This window comes from Filicampus tigris, chromosome 7 (assembly GCF_054856515.1).
Source record: "Filicampus tigris isolate MCC_2025a chromosome 7, RoL_Ftig_1.0, whole genome shotgun sequence".
Taxonomy (NCBI): domain Eukaryota; kingdom Metazoa; phylum Chordata; class Actinopteri; order Syngnathiformes; family Syngnathidae; genus Filicampus; species Filicampus tigris.
Genome location: NC_141223.1, coordinates 17016555 through 17039970, shown reverse-complemented (window position 1 = coordinate 17039970; position 23416 = coordinate 17016555). Strand labels below are relative to the sequence as shown.

Here is a 23416-nt window from a genome sequence, read left to right as displayed (position 1 = left end):
GGTGGTAGGCAGAGCTGGGCATGGTGTGTGTGAGACCATTGTGCCGGTTTCCTCCTCGCTCCAAAAGTGTGCTTTTGTGCTGCGTCTCCGAGCTTGTTTACCTCTGCTTGCGTATTTGCTGTGGTTGTGCGCCAGTATTCCTTGCGGTTGAGCATACGCAGAGCGTCTCGATCAAGTCTGCATGGTGGCAGGATCTTGACCTTTTTCGCCCTCCTCTCCATCTTCTCGATCCACCTCTCAACACTAATGCTAAGTACAGAATCTTATGTTTTTATTTTAATGTATTTTTGTTTTTTTAAACCAAGCATTTTGATGCAAATTTGGGTAGGTCCTACCCACTACAAAAATGCAAAACATATTTATTTTCAAACATATTGAGGATTCTTTATTTACAATGTATGTTGATGTACCTTGCATAACCGCATTAACCAACGTTACACAACACAACATCATTAACTAGGAATGTCTTTTTTTTTTAAATGTTATGACGCCCATTGATTGGATGCGAGACTCCAGTTCTTTTTACAGATGTTTATTGCTCAGCAAAACGTCGTAAAGCACCAACTACACTGTAGAACTAAAAGTTCAGACATACAACTTAAAACAACATATTATATTTATGACAAAGATAGCTTTGCTTAGCGTCAAAGCTAATCACTATAGACAATGCAAAATAGTGCTGACCACATTGGCCTGCTTTCAACCAACGGCACTCTTCACCCAGAGATAATCCTTACTGTCAAAAATGTGATGCTTCAACCAACTTGTTATATTAACTTTGTATATTCACTCGGCTTTGGCAAAACAACAAGGAATGACGAGGAAAAAGTAAGCAACATGGTGAATGCCACTACTAGTGCTTATCAGTCTCTGCGTAAAGCGTACGGCGATTCTGTAAAACGTAACTTCTGGTATGACATTTTCAAAATAAAGTCATCATATTTCAAAATACAGACGGCAGCCATTACAAATGTCATGCGAACTACCAATACTACCTTTGCGATGGACTGGTAGATTGCAATCGACGTATTGAGCACCCCTGATATAGATGATCTTACTGTAAAAGCAACTCAAGCCTTCCAGATAACTCTAATCAGTATAATAATAATGTACTGTGTCGCTGTGATATATAAAACTAGAGAAACCGGTCTGTCAAACCACAAGTGTTTAGTGACAGAGGAACATATCTTTGCAGGACTCCCACTACGCTTGATAGCTTTTCAACTCCACTTTCGCTTTCACCTCTTTTAAAAAAAGAGTAGTTATCATTCAGCTGTGTGCCCAGAAAATCCACAGCGTACAATTGATCTCCGCGAGAAATTGGCACAAAGACATTGGCTCCAATAAATTGTTTTGCCTAAATTCCTAAGAGAGACTTAAAGGGGTAAAATATGCAAAAAATAGTCTACCGTGCCTCCTGAATGATTTTAAATGTTGCTTTGAATAATTTTTTTCTTGAATTTTCAAACTGAAAATCGGGTTTAGGATGGGTCAACACAGGAGGGTTTGTAAACAACACTTTCAAATGTCTGGTGGTCTATTTAAACAGAACTTTACTTGTCAGGGGCGCAGCCTTTTGTCTAGAATTGCGAATTAATCATCTGTAAAAATTGGCCAACCCCCCTTAACGACTGTAATTGTTTCTGGGTTGTAGGAGATGGCCAATCAACCACAGCCTGAGTCTGAGTTGGATCGGCTCTGAGCTGTCCCTTCTATATAATGAAACCAAAAAATTGAATAAAATCAGAATGGAAAATTGTGAAAAATGATTTATAATAAAAGAGTTCAATCGTAAGTTCTTATTTCATGGGCTCTAAAACAATTCTACAGTATCCACTAATACCACCACTACCACACTGCAATCATAGAAATCAGAGATGGGCATTCCGTCCCAGGCACGGAACAGTCCTTCCGTCCATCCTGGACAGACACCCATTTTGTGGACAGAGGACCAGAACCTTTTAGAAAGGACAGACTAAGCAAGGACGGCAGTGGGTTTTCATTCGTCCCTGTAATCGTCCCTAACCGGGTCAAGTACCGACTGACGTGTTGTATTGAGTTCTTTTAAAAAGAAAGATCACCGTTCTCTTCTGCGTTACTACGGAGACACCTTAATTAACTGCCTGCACAACTTTTCATGTGCATTCCCAGCAGTTGTACTCACAGGCATAGTCTGACGACTGATTTCACTAGCGACTGACCTGACAACGTCTAGCCTGTCTTGTGTGTGTAATTCGGGATAAGGCATGTATTGGGCATAGGAAAAAGGTGGATAGCAATTTTGTTTTGTTACCTAACTTCTAACATTTAATACATACCTTATCCCTTTGCATGCCAAGTATGTCCTTGTCTGGGACATCACTAGAGTGTAAAAAGCTTTCCAAACCATCATACATGCTCACAATAGGTTAATACTGTACATCATGCTCACCAGAGATGTTAAATATTACACATGTATTAATGAGTGCAGATTACTGTAGTCATGTTTTGCTAATTTAAGGTGCCTGTGAAGATTTTTTCCCTGACCAACCAGACGATGGAAAATCCTAACATCATTAAGAGTCAAGTCTGAGGAATACACATTTCTAATCTGATTGGTCAAAGAAGCACTCTTGTTGCTAATATGGTTTAAGTTACATGGGCCAGCACTACTGATTCTGAAGGCCCTCGGCAGACAAGATTGAAATCGTAAAACACAGATGCTAAATTCTGATTTGCCAAAAACAAAATCTTAAACGCATATGCATGTACTGGAAGCAGTGCATAAAAATGTTGTCATATTTTTTTTCTGTGACTTTTAGAATAGAAACAAAACAATCAGTAGTAAGAGTAGTGTTGTACCAAACAGGTTGGTGTGACAGCATAACACTTTTAAATACCATCAAATATGAATCATTTGTGGAAATATGCATTTCTACTTCCCAAGACAGAAACGTAGATCTGCAGTGTTGTTAGTAGTCAGAAACCGGCTTTGCAACATTCAGCACAAACCGGTTTTCAAGACTCTGCTTCTCACAGAAATCAACAGTTGACTAGACGTGCCTTTTAGACACATACTTGATTGTGGATCTATGTTGTGCATGTTCCATATGTACCCGTGCGATGCAGATCGACAGGACTATGAGGAAAAACCCTGTTGATGGTAGGGATTCGAGAGCGAGTGCCTTTAGGGGGGTTGTGTGAAGTGGAGGACAGCACTCATGGATTGTCCGGACGTGTACCCTGGACAATTTAGGAGCTTTAAGAAGAACGACTTTGAGACAGACTGGACTAAAGTGGGAGAAAGCAAATTTGGCCAAGTCTACCAAGTCAAGATCAAGCTGTGGCGGGAACTTTGTGCCCTGAAAGTCTTTGACACATCTGTGGGTACGAAAACCCCCTATAGGTGGGTGGCTAAAGTACAATAATGTTACGTTGCAAAGAGGTTGTCTTTTTTTAATTTTTCTTTATCACGTTTCATATTTCGCACAGTTGTGCTGTGCCACAATGCCCTCTTTGAAGATGATTGCTTTGTTACAGGAAACTAATGGAGGATGCGTCCAACATAGCCAGAGTAAAATTCAAGTACCTAGTGTCGACCTATGGACTGTGCAATGATGTGCCTGCCATTGTAATGGAGTACATGAGTAATGGATCACTGAACAATCTCCTAAATAGTCACAATCTGATGTGGCCCAAGAAGTTCCAAGTCATTCATGAGGCCTCCATGGGCATGAATTTCCTCCACAGCCTGCGACCTCCGATACTCCATCTGAACCTGAAGGCATCCAACATCCTGATAGATGACCATCTCCATGTCAAGGTCAGTGGCGTGCTGAGGTTACAGCGTTACATTTTCAGTGAGATCTCTTCATTCTTGATGGGTGTTGAGTTAGAGTGTGCATCTTTCTCTGCAATATGATTCAAGGATGGGTTATTTTAAAGTAGAGCAATTCCATTCAGTGGGATTACAATTGGAGATGGTATGATCCAATCAGTTTCTTGTTTCTTGTGTCATTTTACAATATGAATGAACCGGTCAGTAGAATACTGTAAATGTGTTATTTCCAGAGCCGAGCATTCCGCCTATGTGACAGACCAGTCCGTCTATCCGCCTATGACGGATGCCCATTTTGTAGGCGATAGACTGGAATAACAAAAAAAAACTTACTAGTGGAAGTTGGTCATGGGGGGGTGCTTGGGGGACTGGCCTATAGGCGATTACTATTTGGTTCGACCTGACAAAAAGGCGGATAGACCTCCGGTGGAAGGGTAACACGGTTGCAGACGGAAGGCGATAAACGGATCGGCGATTTTTTGTAAAATGCCCAGTTCTGGTTATATTTCTCCAGTAAAAGACGATTTGATATGTATGTCGATATATTTATAGGTGATGTATCATGCTGTTTTAAGATTTCCATAGTTAACTATAGGCATATAGGTGATGATATATTACATTTAGCACAATGTCGACCAAAGTTCTTTTGAAAGATGAGTTATTTTGGTGGCTATTTTTCTGACCATGAAGTAAGATCCCCGGTTCACCAAAATCCCACCTGTCCCCGTGTGGCTGCCGCACCTCTTTCATGAAAATTGTCCCAAAGCCGGCAGCACGCACTGCCCATCAAAAGGTAAATGTAAAGAGACGATGGAAGAACGTATTGTGGATCTCAAATCATCATCCGACCCCGTCCGTCCTCACCTTTTTAAAGCGCTTCCGTCCTTACATTCTGGTACTGACCGCAGCCCGCCAGGGGACATAACGAGAATGTTTAAGATTGCTATATAATGCAATTTTATTGCGTTTTATTGCCAAACTTTTGCGTTATTCAATAGGTTTTCAGTTTTGATGTATGTTTAGATTTCAGACTTTGGTTTAATCCACTGGGAAGAAGGGACAAACCAGAAATTGTTCATGGAACATCTGACAGCAAGAGGGAACATAAGCTACATTCCTCCTGAGATCTTCTCTCAGTCCTGCGATCCTCCTGGACTTTCCTTCGATGTTTATAGGTGATTTGCAAATCACACACAATCATGTCTGATTCACCCAGTACTCTTTTACATACTGGAAGTAATTTCATATATCGCTGCGATATATCCTACTTAATCTCATGTGGGATTTGGTTTGCACTACACGCAAATCAGATGAAAGCGGTAATTTAAAATTCCATTTTCTCTCACTTTCATCTACAGCTTTGGAATCGTAATCTGGGAGATTCTGACTCAACAGAAACCTTATACAGGTAGGAATTCAAACGGCACATTGTGAAAAAAATATTCACCCATTTTTATCATTTCAAACAATATAGCAATAACAAGTAGACTGTGCCTTAATGTTATTGTCCCCCCACCATGTATTTGAGCACCGCCTAACCATTTACACAGTCAGTGCATTTCATTGCATATACATTGCTTATTTTTCTAAAAGGCATCTCTCGTAAAGACCATGTAAATTGGATTCTCTGCCAAAAAGGCAACATATAATCTCATTTTGAAATGGTGCTGCCTTCACCTGTGACACAAATGTATTCTCGCGAGTTTTATGTTAGTGTGGATATGCATGACCAATTACTTTTGCACCCTCTTGGCTCTAATATGTGGATGCAGGGTGCAGCATGACCACCGTGCTCTTAAATGTGTCACATGGCGGGAGACCCTGCGTGGAGATCATACCTGAGCAGAGGCCACGTGAGTGTGATCAAATGATCAGCATCATGAAGCAGTGTTGGGATCAGGAACAAAACAAGAGGCCACCATTTTCAGGTACAAATTATAGCACCACACCCCCCCCCCCCCCCCCGCACACACACAAACACCAACCTGTCCATTGACACACGTATTTGTATTTCAATAATACGCCAGTCCTGAAGCACACCCACTGGGCGCTATTTTGGTAGACAGGCACTTGTGCGCGCGGTGTGAAAACTACAGCATCTTCACTTTCATACCGGAGCCAGTCTAGTTTACAATGTTTGGGAATTTGGCAGACCGGATTACGCTTTGCTGGGCGTTCCGGTCGACCAAGGGCGTTTTCTATTACATTCCTGATAAATTGGTAACATAAATGACACAAGACTTTAGACCAGGTGAAACAAGGTCTAAGTTGTGGCGCAGGTGGTGTAACGCGACTTTGGTGGATTTGATCCAGATGCAGGCAGACAGATTCTGCACTCAATGTGTGGTGGATGTCGTCATATTTCAATCATAAATATGAATCCATTTAATGCATTATTATTAGTAGTAGTACAACTGGAGTGTGTGTTTGTGTGTGTGTGTTGAGGAGCTATCACACACAGAGACACGATCGGGGGTTGAAGGAGGTCTCCAAGTGCCCACTTCACAGAAGCCAACTTAACATAACCCACAAATGGAGATCTTCTTGCAGTTCCTTACAAACATACTTTGTGTGCAGCAATGTCCTGCATGGACTCCAACGAGACCGTTATGTATTTCAAATAAAAATGGCTTATGGATATATATACATATATGGGCAGGCATGGGGAGAACATGTCAACTCCACACAGGAAGGCCGGGGCCAGAATTGAACTCACAACCTCTGAACTGTGAACTATACATACTGTCCCTGCTGACAGACATTTGAGCACATACTGTACTATGAGAACATACTGTTTGAGTGCCACGAAAGAGTTGAGAAGCATGTGTTTCCATCTTATTCAGTGGACATGTCCACAGCGTCTGAGAGCTGAGAGAAAGTCTGAAATTTTCATAATTTTGAATCCAGCTTTCACATTATTATTTCTATTCATTAAAATTTGGCAGGCATGTTAGCAGCTCTTGTTTGTGGTGAGTCAAATGTTTAAGATGTTTTTTCCAACTTTACAACGCTTTTAATACAAATTTTGCAATATCAAATTAATTCTCAAATTTATAAAAATCATTTTTTCTGTATCCACGCATGGCATTTGAAAATCATTTTACAGATCTATGCAAGCCACCTGTAAAATGTATTTGTACTACCAGCAGTCTGTTTCCAAGCTGTGACAAAAGACTCTGGGATGCCCTAATAACATACACTTGTCTCCATCAACAGTGATGTGTCATGTGTTAAATTGCTTTTTTCCAAAGCAGAGTTGTTGTTTTTTTGTCCATGCATGTTAAGCATGAATGAAACAGTTCTTTTAAAGGGATCAGACGATACATCTGACCCAACTTTGCTCAAACAAGGTCTTCCGCCTAATGAATTTATGTTTATTCATGACCAGTAGCTAATAACATAGATGGAGTCTCTATGAGAGTATTAACCTACAAGTCATGCGTGAAGGTATATTCCATAATATTGCGACAGTGACTATGAGATTCCACTGGGGTTTCAAGTCACTTGCAAATGAATAATCTGGTTTGATTAGGCAAATTCATGCCGGTCCTTGACTGCTGTTGTGTTGTTGCAGAAACTGTGAAGATAACTGAGGCCCTAAGTGAAGTCTTGAAGATCCCTGGACCAATCGATTATCACAACAGCAGAGAAAATGGACACAGTTTGGAACCTCAACGCCCATTTTTCCCCAACTATGAAGTTAATTCAGTTTGATAAGTATAAACACATCACAGGTCACACTGTCTAATGCAGTCTTTCCAAACTTTATTGAGCATAGGCACCTATTTTACATTACAAAAACCTTATAGCACCAAACTAAAATGTGACAAAAAGAATCAAGATTGAAATCATGATAATCTAGTCTTAATTTACTCACAAATTGATTTACTGTAATTTCTCGAGAATAATGCACACTCAAATATTATACGGCCCCCCAAATTGAACCTTCGAAAGCTGATTTTCCTTTGTACTCATGGATTATGGCTCCCCTTATTTGCTGGTATCCATACTTAGAAATTGAAGTATGCTAACTGTTACAGCTGTCGACACTCGAGCCCACAGGTATGAATAGGTAGCTATGAGGCGCCCCTTTTGAGCTGCGTGCCTTTTGCACATTTCATCAGTGGGGACGGCAAGAAAAGCAACTTTTTCAAATGTTATATATTGATAGAACATATTTTGACATGCCATGACTTTGTTTCAATGTCCATGCATTGCCTTGGATGGGAACGTTGAACTCTGCAACAAAAAATTGGAAAAAAATCAATCAATCAATAAATGGTTATTTACTAGATGATAAATGTTATTTATTTGACATATAAAATTTAATTTCAATTACATTTTTTTCCTGAAATCCACAAAACTGCTGGGATCAGAATAATCCTTCTAAAAACAAATGAAAAGACAAATGTAGGGTTTAATCCATATTAAAAACAAGATTGATCTAAACATGATCTAATTCAATTTAAAAAATCCGTAATTGGGTTTAAACAATACATTTTCAAGAATTGATCCAATTCATTAGCCAAAATCCATTCATACTACCTTTGAACAACTGGGCCCAGATGCTGTCTTATTTCTGCACATCAGTGTTCCTCCAGAGATAGCATTGGATAGAATAATGGTATAATAAAGGTTTGAGGAGGAATGGTTAGGAATTGTGGAGCCATAATCAGCCAAATATTGACTGCAATAGAGACATCAAGGGCCATCCAACTACCAGCATAGTATTGTGTGTGTGTGAGTGCGGGTGTGTGCGTGTGTGGGTGTGTGGCATTCTCTTAATGAGTAGCCAAGATGCAAAAGCACAGGAAAAATGTTGTTTTTTTATGTTTTCTTTTCTTTCTCATTTCCCTCTTAGATATCTTCACCTCAGTTGCCTGACCTTACTGCAGGTAAACACAAAATGAGCATGAGGGATCCTCAGCCAGGAGGGCTGCTCTTTAAAAAGTGTGTCACATTGTTAATATTACTGCACAGCAGAGTCAACAATCAGTGTGTGGAAGAGAATAAAAGAAGCCTTTATTCCACGTGTCATGGAAAAGATTCGCAAGTAATCTTATTGAGCCTCATGTCGGTGACCTCGACCCGGTAATAGAATGCTTAGGTACACCCAGTGAAACATTCCACTTGTCACTACACTCTGAAAGTTTGGCTCATTGGAAGGGAGTATGTAGTGTACTACATACCAGGACAACTTGAGTTGAAGGACATCACAATCCTGTAACCATCATGTCCTTTGCTCTCATTTGACAGAAGAACAATCCAGCAAGGACAACGTGCTCTCGCTCCTCTTTAAGAAGGATTTTGGCAGTTTCCGATCGTCTGTGAAACGGGAGCACGTTAGCACACAGTTTAACGGTAAAAAGAGTCTCCTGCACTACACGGTGGCCAGCGGGGATGCAAAGAGCGTGCAGCACGTCCTGAGTCTGGGCGCTGAAGTCAACTGTGTCATGGCCAAAGGGTACACACCCTTGATCGTGGCTGTCCTCAACAGGTCTGTACTGAGACACATTTGTACACACTGTAACATTTGGGATTGGTTGGTTAAAGAATAAAACTGTTTGGAAAAGGTCAGCAGTCAAGTCTGTGAGGAAATCACAAAATTTCAGAAAAAAATACAAATCACCTTTAACCTTTTAAAGAAGACAAGCTTGTTCTGAATTGCATGCTGCTTTCTCACAGGTGTAGCTGTTTCGCAATTTTATTCAACGCGATGCAGAAATTCCAACTTGAATGGATGCCAAGTCTGAAAAATAATTATAGTAAATCTGTTGTGGCGGCTACTCAACTACACATGCGGTTGCAGGGGATTTTTTGTAAGTAATTGAGGTTACTTAGGGAAATTGGCTTTAAGAGTCTGTTAACAGACGACATGAGGTGTGCAGTCAGGTAGGACCAGACTTATATACTGGAGGCACAGGCAAGCCTTCACATTCACATTCACACCTCATACTACTGAGATGAGTTTGAATAAAGGCAATTTGTGGGTGCTTTGGAACGGGTTTGAGAGGAACAAAGCACGCACTGATTGGATCCCCAGCAAATTGTGATTAATATACATTAATACTAAAATAAGAGCAATGAAATTAATTGAAAACAATTGACAAACCAGTTTGGTGTTTGCAGTAGTCATTGAGGTCAGGGGTTGAATGACTTTGCATTTTTTGTAGTCAAGGCTTAAAGTAATGATATTCGACTCGACTTTCACTAATTAATGAGATCATCGATATTTTCAGTTGTCGACTCACTGCATGCTCTTTTGCCTACAAACCCAAACTCGCTCACTTGCTCTCCCTTTCTTCTTCTTTTGCACTGGCTCCACCCCCGACTCATTGATCCAATCAAATTCAGACATTCGCTCATCCAATCACATTCAGACACCTTCATTGCCTCGCAGAGAGTTGGAAATTGTACGCATTGAAAGCAACTCCAGGGTTGGTACTCACTACAATACATAATTGTATTAAAAAAAACAAGGGAAGGGCTACTTTGCAATAATACTGTATATTGTTGTAAACGCGCAGTTGCATTTTGTGTATTTTTGCAAGACTAAATTCTAATTGCCGATTGATCGACTTCTAGTTATAATTGATCTAGTTATAAGTCGATGTGTCGACTAGTCGTTTATTCGGTTGAGACCCTAAGGTTACTGAATCTTTGATCAGATGTTATTGTTGTTTTGTTTCCTTGTCTGTGACGGCCTTCGCATGACGCCTAAGAAAGTGACTGAAGTGAGTGAAGTGAGTGAAGGAAGTGGATTAGATAGCCTTACTTTTCCACACCAATTGTCATGGATGAGTTGGAACATTTTCCGGCTGACTTTGGGAGATAGGTTGGGTACAACCCAGACTGGTAGCCAGTCAGTCACTGGGCCAGACAGTAGGGCTGTTTGACTTTTCCTAACAAGAAAATCCCGATTATTTTCTCTCAAACCTGATTTTCCGATAACGATTACGATTTCTTTGTAGAATAGAAAATAATGAAAAATGAAGTAGTTTCAGTGTGTTTTTTTATTTAAATTATTTTTTCTTTCTTTGGACTCAAAATGCCAGTCAATTTAACTTAATACACACAGAACTATACTTTGGGATTAACAGCATTTTACGTACACAATAGACTTCCGATCTGTTCTTAATTAAACCAATAATGAAAGAAGAAAGTGCATATACCATCTGAAATGAAATCAATCATGAGAGAAGGTAGTCAGTCAGTCTGTAAACCAAACAGTCTGTCAGCAAGTCATTTTGCCAACCAGCTAGTCAGTCAATCAAGTCAGTCAGTCAGTCAGTCAGGTGAGGTAGGTAGGCAGCCAGGCTCAAGGTGGCTTCACCTTTCTCTCTGGTCTTACTTAAACATAAATCAATGATTAGTGCAAAACTGTCACTCAATAATACAATGCACTGTCAAGCTTAAGTACGGATGCATAGTCCGGCTGGACCAGAGGTCCGTTGTAGAGGAGAAGAATAGGGATGCCTTTCAGACGTTGAGTTACTTACTCACCAGTTTTATTGTGCATGCAGGGCACACACTACATTCCATTTTTGCCCGATTTATTAACTAAATACTCACTTGCCTGAGCAAATGTAGCAGAATCGCCGGAAGACATGGATGTTGTTGTTTCGGACTGCGCGCTTATGGGAGGAAGCAGAAAAAAATAGAGGAAACTACGGTGGTTTAGATACACCCAAAATAAAACTCAAACATACCGATTTGAACCTTGTTAAAATCGTTTTATCCAGAAAATTCGGTTACGGTTCAACATCGCTTAATAGAGCAGCCCTACCGGATAGATCATTAATACTCACATTCAGACATATGGACGAGTTAGTCTTCAATGGACCGAACATTTTGGAATGTTAAGTGTCGTCTTGGTCTCACGGTGTCGAAATATGAACAGCGTGTTGAAAGAGGCTGCTAATATACCAATTCTTATCAATCCAGGAAATGTATAAGTCAATTCTCGGTTTCCGGTTGAGTTTTGGATCCTGTTTGTGTGGGTCAGGGTGTGGTATGAGCAGATCCAAATAGGTTCTGGACTCAACCTGCATACTCAATCCGTACAATTGCCACGCAAAGTCCTGTGTCAACATACCAACCACTCAGTAACTGTGCTGACAACTGAAAAAACTCATGTCTTTACAAATGTTGGTCACGTTTCATTTGTTGATCCGGATCTTTTGGGGTATTTGTACCACTGGGCTTAGCAACATTGTCGTCACAGGACATTTACTTCTACTTTTGTTTTGATTGCATTGTGAAATTTAATTAACTTTTAACACTGGTCTAAAATGTCGCTTGAGCTCACGGAAGACTAATTTCTGCAGGCTTCACGATATCATCTCTTTGCTGCTGGAGCATGGAGCCGATCCCACGCAGGGGGATGATGACGAGTGGACAGGAATTCATTTCGCAGCACAGAACGGTGATGACAGGGCTGTCCGCCTGCTGTTGGACAACAAGGCGGTGGCAGATCCCCGTGAAAAGTCTGGATGGATGCCCCTGCACTTGGCCTGCCAGAATGGCCACGAAACTGTCGTCCGCCTGCTGCTGACGCGGCTGTCCGTCAAGGCGATCGGGGAGCGGGAGTACGTGCAGCAGAGGACACCGCTTCACCTGGCTGCCACTTACGGTCACATTAATATAACCAAACTGCTCCTCTCCCAGGGAGCCGATCTCAACGCTACTGACAGCTCCCTGTCCACTCCTCTTCACTTGTCCGCCGAGGCAGGCCATAATAGAATAGTACGGCAGTTGGTGAAGGACGGGGCTGTGGTTGATAGTGCGGACAAAAGAGGACACACTCCGCTTCACCTGGCGGCTCTCAATGGCCATAAAGGCATATGCAGGCAACTGCTGAGGAACGGGGCCAGCCCGGATGTCAAGACCCACCAGGGCTGGACTGCCATGCACCTGGCTGTCATAAAGCGGCATGAAACCACCATGGAGGAACTGAAACATCTGGGTGCGAGCGTCAATGCTCCTGGTGAGAAAAATTGGACTCCGCTACACCTGGCCTGCCACCAGAGCGAGACCGAAATGGTGGCCAAGCTCCTGGCCGCCCAAGCCGACCCGAATGTGACAGAGGACAGTGAACGGTGGACGCCGTTACACGTCGCCTGTGCCAGTCTCAGTTTCCCCAGTGTCCTGCACTTGATTTGTCATCATGCAGATGTGAATGCTGCGAACGCAGAAAAAGCTACACCTTTACACATTGCTGCCCAGCACGGCAACGTGCCCATTGTGAAGGCGCTACTGCTCAACGGCGCAGACAGAACTCTGCAAGACTCCTCCGGATCGACACCTGTCGATATGGCAAAGAGGCACGGAAAATGTGAAATCGTCCAGTTACTGGAGAATTGACTTTTATTTTGTATTTTATATTTTATTCTTTTTTTAAGCTGTCCTTTCATCTGCTTAGTCATGCAATATTGATCGATTTGTGTGCCTTATTATGCTGAAAGTGCCGCGATATGTTGTTATGTATGTTATATTTATATGTATGTTGTTATTTGTATTGCAATGGATATTTATTGGAAATGCAGTCAGAAGGAATGAAGCTTGAGAGAGGATAGACGGACAGCAAAAAGAACGGAAAATATCCGTCCTTCCACTTTCTGTACTTTACTGTAATCACCAAAATCGCAATATACCACCTGTGCCACGCCTTAGACCTGTTTTTAACTGGTATAAAATCTAGTCTGCTTTTGGTCACCAAATTGCCAGATGTGCCATGGGCGTGCAATATAATACGCCAGAATCCTTATCGAGGCGTACAACGATCTACCAAGTTGACAGACACACTTAACTAGACTTAAAATGAAGATGCGCCCATATTTACGTCGAGCACACATATAAGAGAAGACGGGTTAGACCTGGATAGGACAGGACAAGAGTAGTGAGCCTGGCATGTGTTGGGATTGGCGATGCAGTGCCAAACACCCCTCTATCAAACTTGAGTGAAAATTAGATGAGAGTCCAGGAAGGTAAAGTAATCACAAGGCCGACGTCCCATCATAGAGAGTAGCACGCTCACCAAGCAAATTCAGCAAATCCCAAGGGCATTTTTCTTGGGAGATGTGCATGTGAACCAACACTGCCACACTTACAAGTTAGTTATCAGGGGTGTCTGGAATTGCTGCTAGACTGAAAAGTCGAGAGGACACCAACCTGCGCCCAGGGATCAAGGGTAGTCTGTCAAGCCTTCCCGAAGCACCCAGACAGGTCCCCACGAGGAAGACAAAGTGATGTCCATTTAAAAATGATGTTCATGTTGATTGTCATTCTTGCAAATCTGTCGAGGAAAGATCATGACTGTAAATTAGGAAAAGGAATGTCATCTATTTTCACGGAGTGTAAAATCCAGCTATACTTTCCAGCTCACATTTGTTTGCTGTTGAGAACATTTCTCCCAATAAATGCAAGACGAAAAGCACACAATGTACCAATCTGCTTGCTTCGACTCATATGAACCTTTGCTCTATCAACAGAAAGTCATATTGCTCTTGCTCCACCACATATATCATTTAAATAACTTTTGAACAAATATGATACATTATATTTCTATAAATAAACAAACTATTCATTGATGAAATGATTTACTGGTGGTCAAAAATGCCATGTATTTAAAACAGGGGTGCCCATTACGTCAATCGCGATCGACCGGTCGATCGCAAAGGCATTGTGGGATGAGACCGCCAGCCCATCATCCGTCCTCACTACTGTATTGCTATGTTCACACCAACTGCGTTCGGAGCGTTTCTGGCGGTGCGTTTCAATTGGAGTCAATGTAGTTCGCATGGGCGGGCACGGTTGCGTGGCGCGAATGATGCTTTTGGAGCGAATGATGCGTTTGGAGCGGTGGGACACGGAGCAAAGCACCAAAAATACGCCCATTCGCTCCATTCGGCACATATAAACAAGTCAACTTTTTTGCCATTTGCCATTGCCAGCGAATGGGTGAATTATTGTTGCTGCAAATCTGCTTGACGCTGGCTATCAGCAGCTACTGTCCGGACTATGCGTCCCTGGCTGATTCCATTCAGTGCAAGTCATCAGAGTAAGGTAATAACAAAAAACATTTTTTGTTGTATTGTGCAATATAGGTTGATGCAGTCATGCAAGGTACACTAGTATATACGGTACATCTAAAAATAATTCTCAATATATTTATAAATAATGCAGTTTGCATTTTTAGTAGGTGGTAGATCATTTTGACTCGGTCATGTCATAAGTGGCTCTCAGGCTGAAAAAGTGTGTGCACCCCTGATTTAAAACAACCACATAGCCTCTGCTAGCTCAATGCTAACATGTCATGAGAAAATCCATAGGCAGACAATTAGCATCTACAGTAAGAAGGCCTTTATTGATCCCACAGTGGGGAAATTTTCAGTGTTACAGCAGCAAAGATATAGGTCACACAGGGACGGCAGCATAATGTAGCCATTAATGTATAACATCAACGGCAAACATTCAGGATCAAACCTATGTAAATATACGCAGTAACGTGTATATACACATGTATATACACACCAACATACATCTACATAAAAAGTATGAGGAACACTCATTTTAGCCTGTACATAGTACAGAGGGAAAAATACTCTAAGTAAGTGACAGTGCTGCAGTGCTGTAGTGAAATGTAAGGAACAGCATTGGATAAAAATAAAACTAGACTAACAGTCGTGGGGAATGTTGAGTATTGCATGATATAACAGTAGTGGGGAATGTTGGGTATTGCACGATATAAACTCAGGTGCAGGACTGCACAATTGCACTAATGTCCGCCAGTTTGTAGAGACTACAAAATGTTCTTGTTAAAGAGTCTGACAGCAGCAGGCAAGAGGGAACGGCGGAATCTCTCCTTTGCACAGCGAGGGTGTAACAGTCTGTCACTGAAGGAGCTGTGGAGTGCTGTTAGGATGCCCTGGAGGGGGTGGTCCGGGTTGTCCAGCATTGATGACAGTTTGGCCAACATCCTCCTGTCCCCCACCGAGTCCACAGAGTCCAGGGAGCAGCCCAGGACAGAGCCGGCCCTCCTGACCAGTTTGTCCAGCCGCTTCAGTATGCGGCGATGTTGATACCATTAAAGCAGCTGATGTCTGAACAGATGTTGCTGCAACACATGTAAACAGACAACATATCAATAGTCACAGGCATATATTCTTTAACCTCTGCAAAGAGTGACTAATAATACTGCCATACAGAGAAGTCTAGAGAAACTCAAAGCACAACTGTAAATGAGTTAATTAAGTTTCAAATTATAAAACACATTAAAGGCAGAATTGCAATACAGTGATCATTCATTTATTGTGGGGTTTACGTTAAAAAAATAATCTGCGATAAATGTAATCCGCGAAGTAGTAACGTTTGTTTTTTGCAATATTATATACTGTGTGTTTTAAGGCTGTAAACCTCACCATTGACATTTTTCTCTTCTTTAAACATTTTACATTTTCAAATATTAGTAAGAAAAATAAGTATACTTCATTATTGTTATTATTGGTAATATTTCAAAATGAAACAAATGTCAAAACCTGTTTAACTTTCCTGTTATGTTGTGAGTCAAATTGACCCATTTGGAACATCTACAAAGGATAAGATTAAAACAGAATTAAATTGAATTGTATTGCTTTATTGGGCAAAGTTAGATCTCTGAGCAACAGCAATACAAACTGAAAATCGTGAAACAGAACAATGACAGTACAGTATTCAATATCTTCAAATAGTAGTGGCCAGAGCCAGGTATCCCGCCTATGTGACAGACCGGTCTGCCTATGGCGGACGCCCATTTTGTAGTCGATAAACGATAGACGGTATAATTAAACAAATAGTCGGACTAAGCATAGTCGGAAGCACATTTTTTCCGTCCATGTAATTGTCTGTCGTCCATTTTCACGGTGAGGTTTCAATGGCCGCGGCAAGGCTTCCGTGCCACGTTCATTTTTTTCATTTCACATATCGTTCAGTGGGGGTGCTAGTGGAAATTTGTCCAAGTTGGTAGACGGAAACGCTAATGGAAGCCTGTTCAAAATGATAGGCGGACCTGCCTATAGGCAATTACTATTTGGTCCAGCCGGACAAAAAGGCATATAGATGGACGGAGGAAGCGTACACAGTCAGACTTCTGCAGTCAGAAGGCCATAAATGGACCGGGAAATTTTAGTAAAATGCCCAGCTCTCTGTTAGTGGCCTCCACTCACTCCTCCTTCCCTTGTTCTTTTTGTTTAGTTTTAAACCTAATTTTCACGTGAACTATATTACGTCAGAATTATTAATAATTATGTCCTGGGTCGCCATTTGCACCACTTTGAATCTTTTTACAGAAATTTATCATTAGGAGTCCACAGATGGATTCTGACAAGGTAAAAAGTAGTGCTGCAAGATAACTCCAATGATTAAGTCTGTCCCTGCAGACAGAGAAAAGCGCATCCCCGCATGCGTGCCACTCTTTTTACCACAGTGACACCTTATTAAATTGAAATGAAATGCATGAAGTCTTGAGCTGTGTTGACCCACATGTTCATTTTTTTTTTTTTAATACTTAAGCAGCCACTAGAGACTCAAATGTAGGGATGAAGGCTCGTGAGCCAGCCAGCTTCAAATGACTACATGAATAGAGAAGACTTTATGGCTTTAATTTGCAAATGAATGACTGACGTGTTGTGCTTCAATGCAAAATTCCATTTCACAGTTATTTTGGTGTGCACGGTTTTTCCACAACTGCTTTATCACTTCACTTTGCAGAAACAATTCTCTGGAAAAAACAAAAAACAAAAAGTAACCTCAGTTGATTGGCAATCATAACATTTGATCGAGTGTATAGTATCCTTACACTAAGATGAAAGCACATTTATTTCCTTTTTGGGGAGTCAACCGTATTGGCCGTATATCATTGCTATTTCAAGGATTATATTGGTTTAAAAAAAAATCAATAAAAAAAATCTTTTTTCAATACAATTATAATGGACGTCAATTATAAATAGATTTTTGCTATTTTTTGCCCTTTTCTTGAAAATAGAGGGCATTCACAAACTGCTTTTCATCATGAGCCACAATGTAGTTATGCTTGCCCTCAGGGGCAAGTTATAATGGAGTAACTACATAAAATGTATTTCCTACGGTTAAGGGGAAACAAAGCTTATCTTTTTCATAGAATAATATTCTGTGCATTTAATAGATACGCACTTTACCCTATTTTGTCTGTCCTCTCTCCTTATCCATAAAAGAATCATGTCACCTCGTCTGTCCTCGTCCTTTTAAAGTGCTTATGTCCTTACATGTCATCATTCCCCGCACCCCCAAAAATAGAATATAGCGTGCATGACGCCGTTCGAGAGAAGCTAACGGCATAGGTTTCATAATTCTGAAACATTATTTAAAGCCCATTTGCTGCCTAATTTCCGATTCATATCCACTGGCTGGGAATATCGTGATTTTTTGAATGTCAACCAAGATAGCATTTACCTGCCAAAACAACCACCGATAATCACTAGACTAAAGAGCCGCCAGGGGACATCACGAGAATATTTAAGATTGCGTTATAACGCAAAGCAATATTTTGCAATATATTGAATCATTGTGAAATTTTGCAATTGTGTTATAACGCAAACAATGCCCATCTCTGGACCCAACTATCAGAAATAGAGGATGCAGACAAGGGCCGTGTTAAAAGTTGGAAAGTATCATGGATATAAGTCAGTTTGATGTTGCTTAATAAACTTGAATTCCAGATGTAGCGTTGAGAATTTAGGTAGGAATCAGTAGGCTTTTTCGAGAGCCATTTCTTTAGGCTCGACTCCCTGAAAACCTTTATTTTCGACAGGTTTTTCATCTGAGTTGTTTAGTTTTGTACGGTTAAGAAATGCAACATTGAACGATGTCATGATAGGCTGTCTGTCAGTAGGCATGGCTTTATTTTTGGGTCCCGTTTGATCTTGAACTCTCAAATTTAGGTAATACTCTTTTTTATTTTTAAACTTCTAAAATATATTCATGAAAGTGATGGACCATACTCATACTTACCTCAGATTTACAGCAGAGGTGGATAGAGTAGCCAAAAATTGGACTCAACTAAAAGTACTGTTACTTCAGAATAATATGACTCAAGTAGAAGTAAAAAGTAGTCATCCAAACAATTACTTGAGTAAAAGTACAAAAGGGTTTGGTGAAAAAACTACTCAATTATGCTACTGAGTAACTGTAGCAACGTCTCATTTAAATATTTCTTTCAAAACAATCATTCAATCAGATGAAAATACTTAATAATCATCTTCATGCAAATGAAAGTCCATCCAATCAATAAAATGAATTGTGTGTGTTTCGGGGTATGGGGTGCGTGTGAGTGTGTTTCAGTCTGTGCCTGTGTGACAAAACACACAAAAACAAACATTTTACCCAAATAACCTCCTCTTCTGTGTGTGCATAGTCGGCATTGCTGCGTGACATTTTCGATCCGTTTCATCCTAAACCAACTCTTTCCCGCAACTGAAGTTGAATATGATCACGTGACGAGACATGCAGGGCTATACGGCCTTACGGCTACGTTTGATTGGTGAAACACAGTCACATGGTAGAGCCTGGCGCAGGTCTCTGACAAAATAAACCAGAGAGAGGGAGCGAGAGAGCGAGAGAGAGAGGGAGAGAGAGAGAGAGAGAGAGACAGAGAGAGAGAGAGAGAGAGAGAGAGAGAGAGAGAGACGCGTACGTACGCGGAGGGGATTTAAGTAACGGGTAGCCTAATGTAGGGAAGTAAGAGTACAGTTTCTTCTTCACAAATCTACTCAAGTAAAAGTAAAAAGTATTGTGAATTAAAACTACTCCTAGAAGTCCAAAATTTCCCAAAACTTACTCAATTAAATGTAATGGAGTGAATGTAACTCGTTACTACCCACCTCTGATTTACAGCCTTGGATGAGGTCTTTTTGCAATAATTTGCCACTAACGGCCAAAAATAGTAAACAAACTACAGATGCATTCTCGCTAAGCCCCATGTACAACGTGTTCATACATATTGTGTTGTCTTTTTCTCCTCCCAGTGATCCCGCCACTCAATAAATAAATCCCTGATTCCTTTCTAATCCTTTTGGACAGCTATCAGGGACCACTTGCAAAAGCTGCCTCCGATTTAAATGAGCCACATGCTGATTTATGGTGTTATCAAAGAGACAAATCAGTTGACCTTGCACTGGACTTCAATTTTCCGGAGACTTTGCAATGCATCCGCGCTGTTCTGAAATTTTATTGCATGATTTATGGAAAGAAGCTTCCCTTCGGTGACAGTTTGACAATGATAATACCCTCAGTATCTTAAAAGTGATGTCATCGTGTGCCATTGTGATTGGTGTGCACAGTAAAGCGTGTGAGGTGACACACATTTATGGAATCCACACGGGCGCCGTCGGACACGTTTAACAACATTTTTCTCCTTCCAACTGTCAAACACTTTCTGTGGACATTGTTGTCATTTCAGGCACTCAGCAAATAAACTCCCCTTTGAAACAACCTTTAATCAGCTCAATCAATGGTATCGCTGCAACCTTTGAACACATAGGGTGACACATCGGGTCCCCTCGATTAGCCGTTAATTGAGTTACGGCACCTCAGCTAATTTTATTTTGCAACAAGGCAAGAAGAAGATTCCTCCTCCAGATTGCTGCACACATGCACTAACACAAAACCAACAATGTTGTCTTTAAATGATTTGGTGGCACAAGGCCTCACTATACGATATGATGTAATAACTTCCTTCATTAGCTGTGTCGAATGAGCAGTTTTACAAAGCTGCAGCTGACAAGTAAGTCTCTTTTATGGTTAAAAAACGAGATGCTTAATTGCTTTGATTATGTAGTATAATTTAAACAGCGAGCAGAACAAACACTGCAATAGAGGTGGGTTTGTTACTATGCCTCATCCACTCTGCTATGCCTCTTTTCGGGACTTTGAAACATTGATTAAAAGCATTTTTTTTTTTAATGCAGTAGTTCCGATTCATGGGTGACTTGATACTGGACCGAACCGAGAGACTGAAACAAAAAGAACTGAATAAATGAGTACACACCCTTCGAAAAATAACACTTTAAACAATGTCAATGTCAATAAACACAAAAACAATTTCCAAAATGTTGACAAGACTAAATTTGTATAACATCTGTATAATTTATAACATGAAAGTAAGGTTAATGATATAACTTAGAGGACATCTTTTTCATCTTTATTCAAATTAGGGTGATGCAAAAATGAGTACACACTACTGAAAGACTCTGGAACAAAGCTAGATTTTTGACAACAAAGCTTTACCTATCAGTCAGAATACTGTAGTAAAGATGTTAGAAACATTTTAAAAAGTTAAAACTGCTACCATCTCTCAGAGACCTCCAGATCATCAACGGAAGTAAACACCTCGACAGTAGTGACTTCTGATGAGAAGGGTTGAAGAAAATTTGCATGCGAGTTCACTGCAGTTATCTAAGTAAGTAGAAAGCCAAACTGGGGTGACTGTTTCCCGTGACACAATATGGCATACACTGCAGAGGAATGGCATGCATGGGTGCCGTAAACCAAGGAAGCCTCTTCTAAAGCCCAGTCATAAAAAAGCCCATCCTAAGCACAAATCTAAGGGCACTGTTGGACTTCTGAAGAAGAACAGGTTAAATGTGATTCAGTGGCCCAGTATGACTCCTGATGTGAACCCAATTAAACACCTATATGGACTTTTAAAGTGACAAGTTGAGCATCACTCTCCATCCAGCAACCAGTCTCTTAAAGAGGTGATTCTTGAATAGTGGAAAATGACTGATGGAACAAAATGTTGCCATTCCATACCTACAAGACTTGGTGCTATCATTAAAAATCATGGAGGCTGTACAAAATACTTGATGTAGAAGTTTTTGTTGTGGGGTGTACTCATTTCTGCATCACCCTTATTTGAGTAAAACTGAAAAATGTGTCATCTCATTTATTTTAATAACCTTAATTTCATGTTATAAGTATATAAACAGATGTATTAAACATGGTCTTGGCAAAATTTTGCAAATTGTTTTTGTGCTAATTGAGCTATTGTTTATAATCTTACTTATCCAATTGGGTTCATCTTGTCTTAATGAGTTAATCTTGTCTATATGAACAAAAAATATTTGATTGATCATCAAAGTTTTATTTTGAAAATGAATTCCATCCGCCTGTGTCACATGATACGGTGGTAAAAAGTTAGCCCACAAGCTAGCATAAATGAGTAAAAATCAAACTTCTTTGGAGAGCGTCTTCGGAAAGGAGAAAAGGGTAAATGATGAGACAGGAGAAGAAGTGGCAACTTTTAAGAAAAAGAAAACTGATTTGAACTCAATAACTGCTAGTTGTTTTAAAAGCAAAGTTCGAGAATTTTGACTGATCTTTCTCTTCTTTCTCTAGATTTTTTTTATTTCTACCTTTTTTGCATTATTTAGCAACACCGTTTTCTTACTTATTCTTTTAAGATTCCTCACTTCTTTGTGACAAGAAACATGTCAACAGGAACAGTGACTTTGGCACTAATGATAATATGTTTTCATTTTGTGAAACCTGAAACCAAAAAAAAAACCAACAAAAAGAAGACAGAAAAAAGGTTTAGGCACCACTTCATCCAGAAACAGATCTATGAACTTATTTTATAAGTACGTTGGGTTTGTTCTAAAGTTTCCCATAGCAGCTGATGTGTTTGAGATGATTTCATCTAGTCAGTTATGTTTACATTTGGCTTCTCAGCAGCAGAGCCATGTTCTCTGCAGAACCCTACTTATTGTAACTACAGCGTGGTGGGTTGCTGCGACCTTTAGCAGCTAGAACTGCTGTGTCTTTTGGTCCCAGTGTGCCATTATAGCCGGGCCATCTAAGCAGGCATTTTTGGTTGACCATCTCTCCTGGGATGGTTATTGTCATATCTTGGTGACCTTTCTTTTGACAGCAGAAAAACACACAAGCAGGTTGCTCTCCCCAAGTGTCAAAGGCTCATGTTCAGTTTTCCTTTTGACAGATACTCACAGGCTACCGTGAAATGAGGTGTTTTAGCGATTAAAGTCACACACTGGGCTACAAGACGATACGCGCACACAATGAGTTAAAAAAAAAAAGAACACCTTTCTAAACTGAATTTATTGTCTGCGCTATTGAAGTGTAGCCTCTGAGGCGACTTGTAGTCTCCAGTTTATTCTTAGTATCCCTTTATGCTGATTTTTCTTGCTCTCGTCATGTTCCTCTGCAATGATTAATGGTGAATGCCGTAGTTATCTCACAGGCACAGAACAGAACCCCCAACACTCATTAAAATATTTGAATGCAGTGCACTCACACTAGATTGGCAGCACTTCTCCCTGGGAATGCTTTTATCTATCTGCATTGGATGCAGACTTTCTTAGAGAATCCCAGTGTGAATTGATGTCATACTCATTTGATCTACAACGTAAACGATGACATCTTACGTACAACTTTGATCATAAAACTGTCACAAGAAATAGCTTGATTTTTTTAAAGCTTCACATGCTTGATAAAAATACAAACGCTTAAAATGAAAATCAGCAGTAAAATCAAGCATTTGAGTTTTTTTTTTTTTTTTTTTTTTTTACA

At 40.4% G+C, this 23416-nt stretch overlaps 1 protein-coding gene across 1 annotated transcript; it reads left to right on the top strand.

Moving 5' to 3' along the window:
* The first annotated feature begins 3014 nt into the window (after positions 1-3014).
* ankk1 (ankyrin repeat and kinase domain containing 1) lies at positions 3015-14265 on the top strand. Its single transcript, XM_086036276.1, has 9 exons — positions 3015-3385; positions 3520-3802; positions 4841-4992; positions 5176-5225; positions 5590-5745; positions 7392-7516; positions 8679-8712; positions 9074-9314; positions 12145-14265. The coding sequence occupies exons 1-9, from the start codon at positions 3201-3203 to the stop codon at positions 13178-13180; spliced, it is 2262 nt and encodes a 753-aa protein (XP_085892402.1). The 5' UTR covers positions 3015-3200; the 3' UTR covers positions 13181-14265.
* The last annotated feature ends 9151 nt before the right edge of the window (positions 14266-23416 follow it).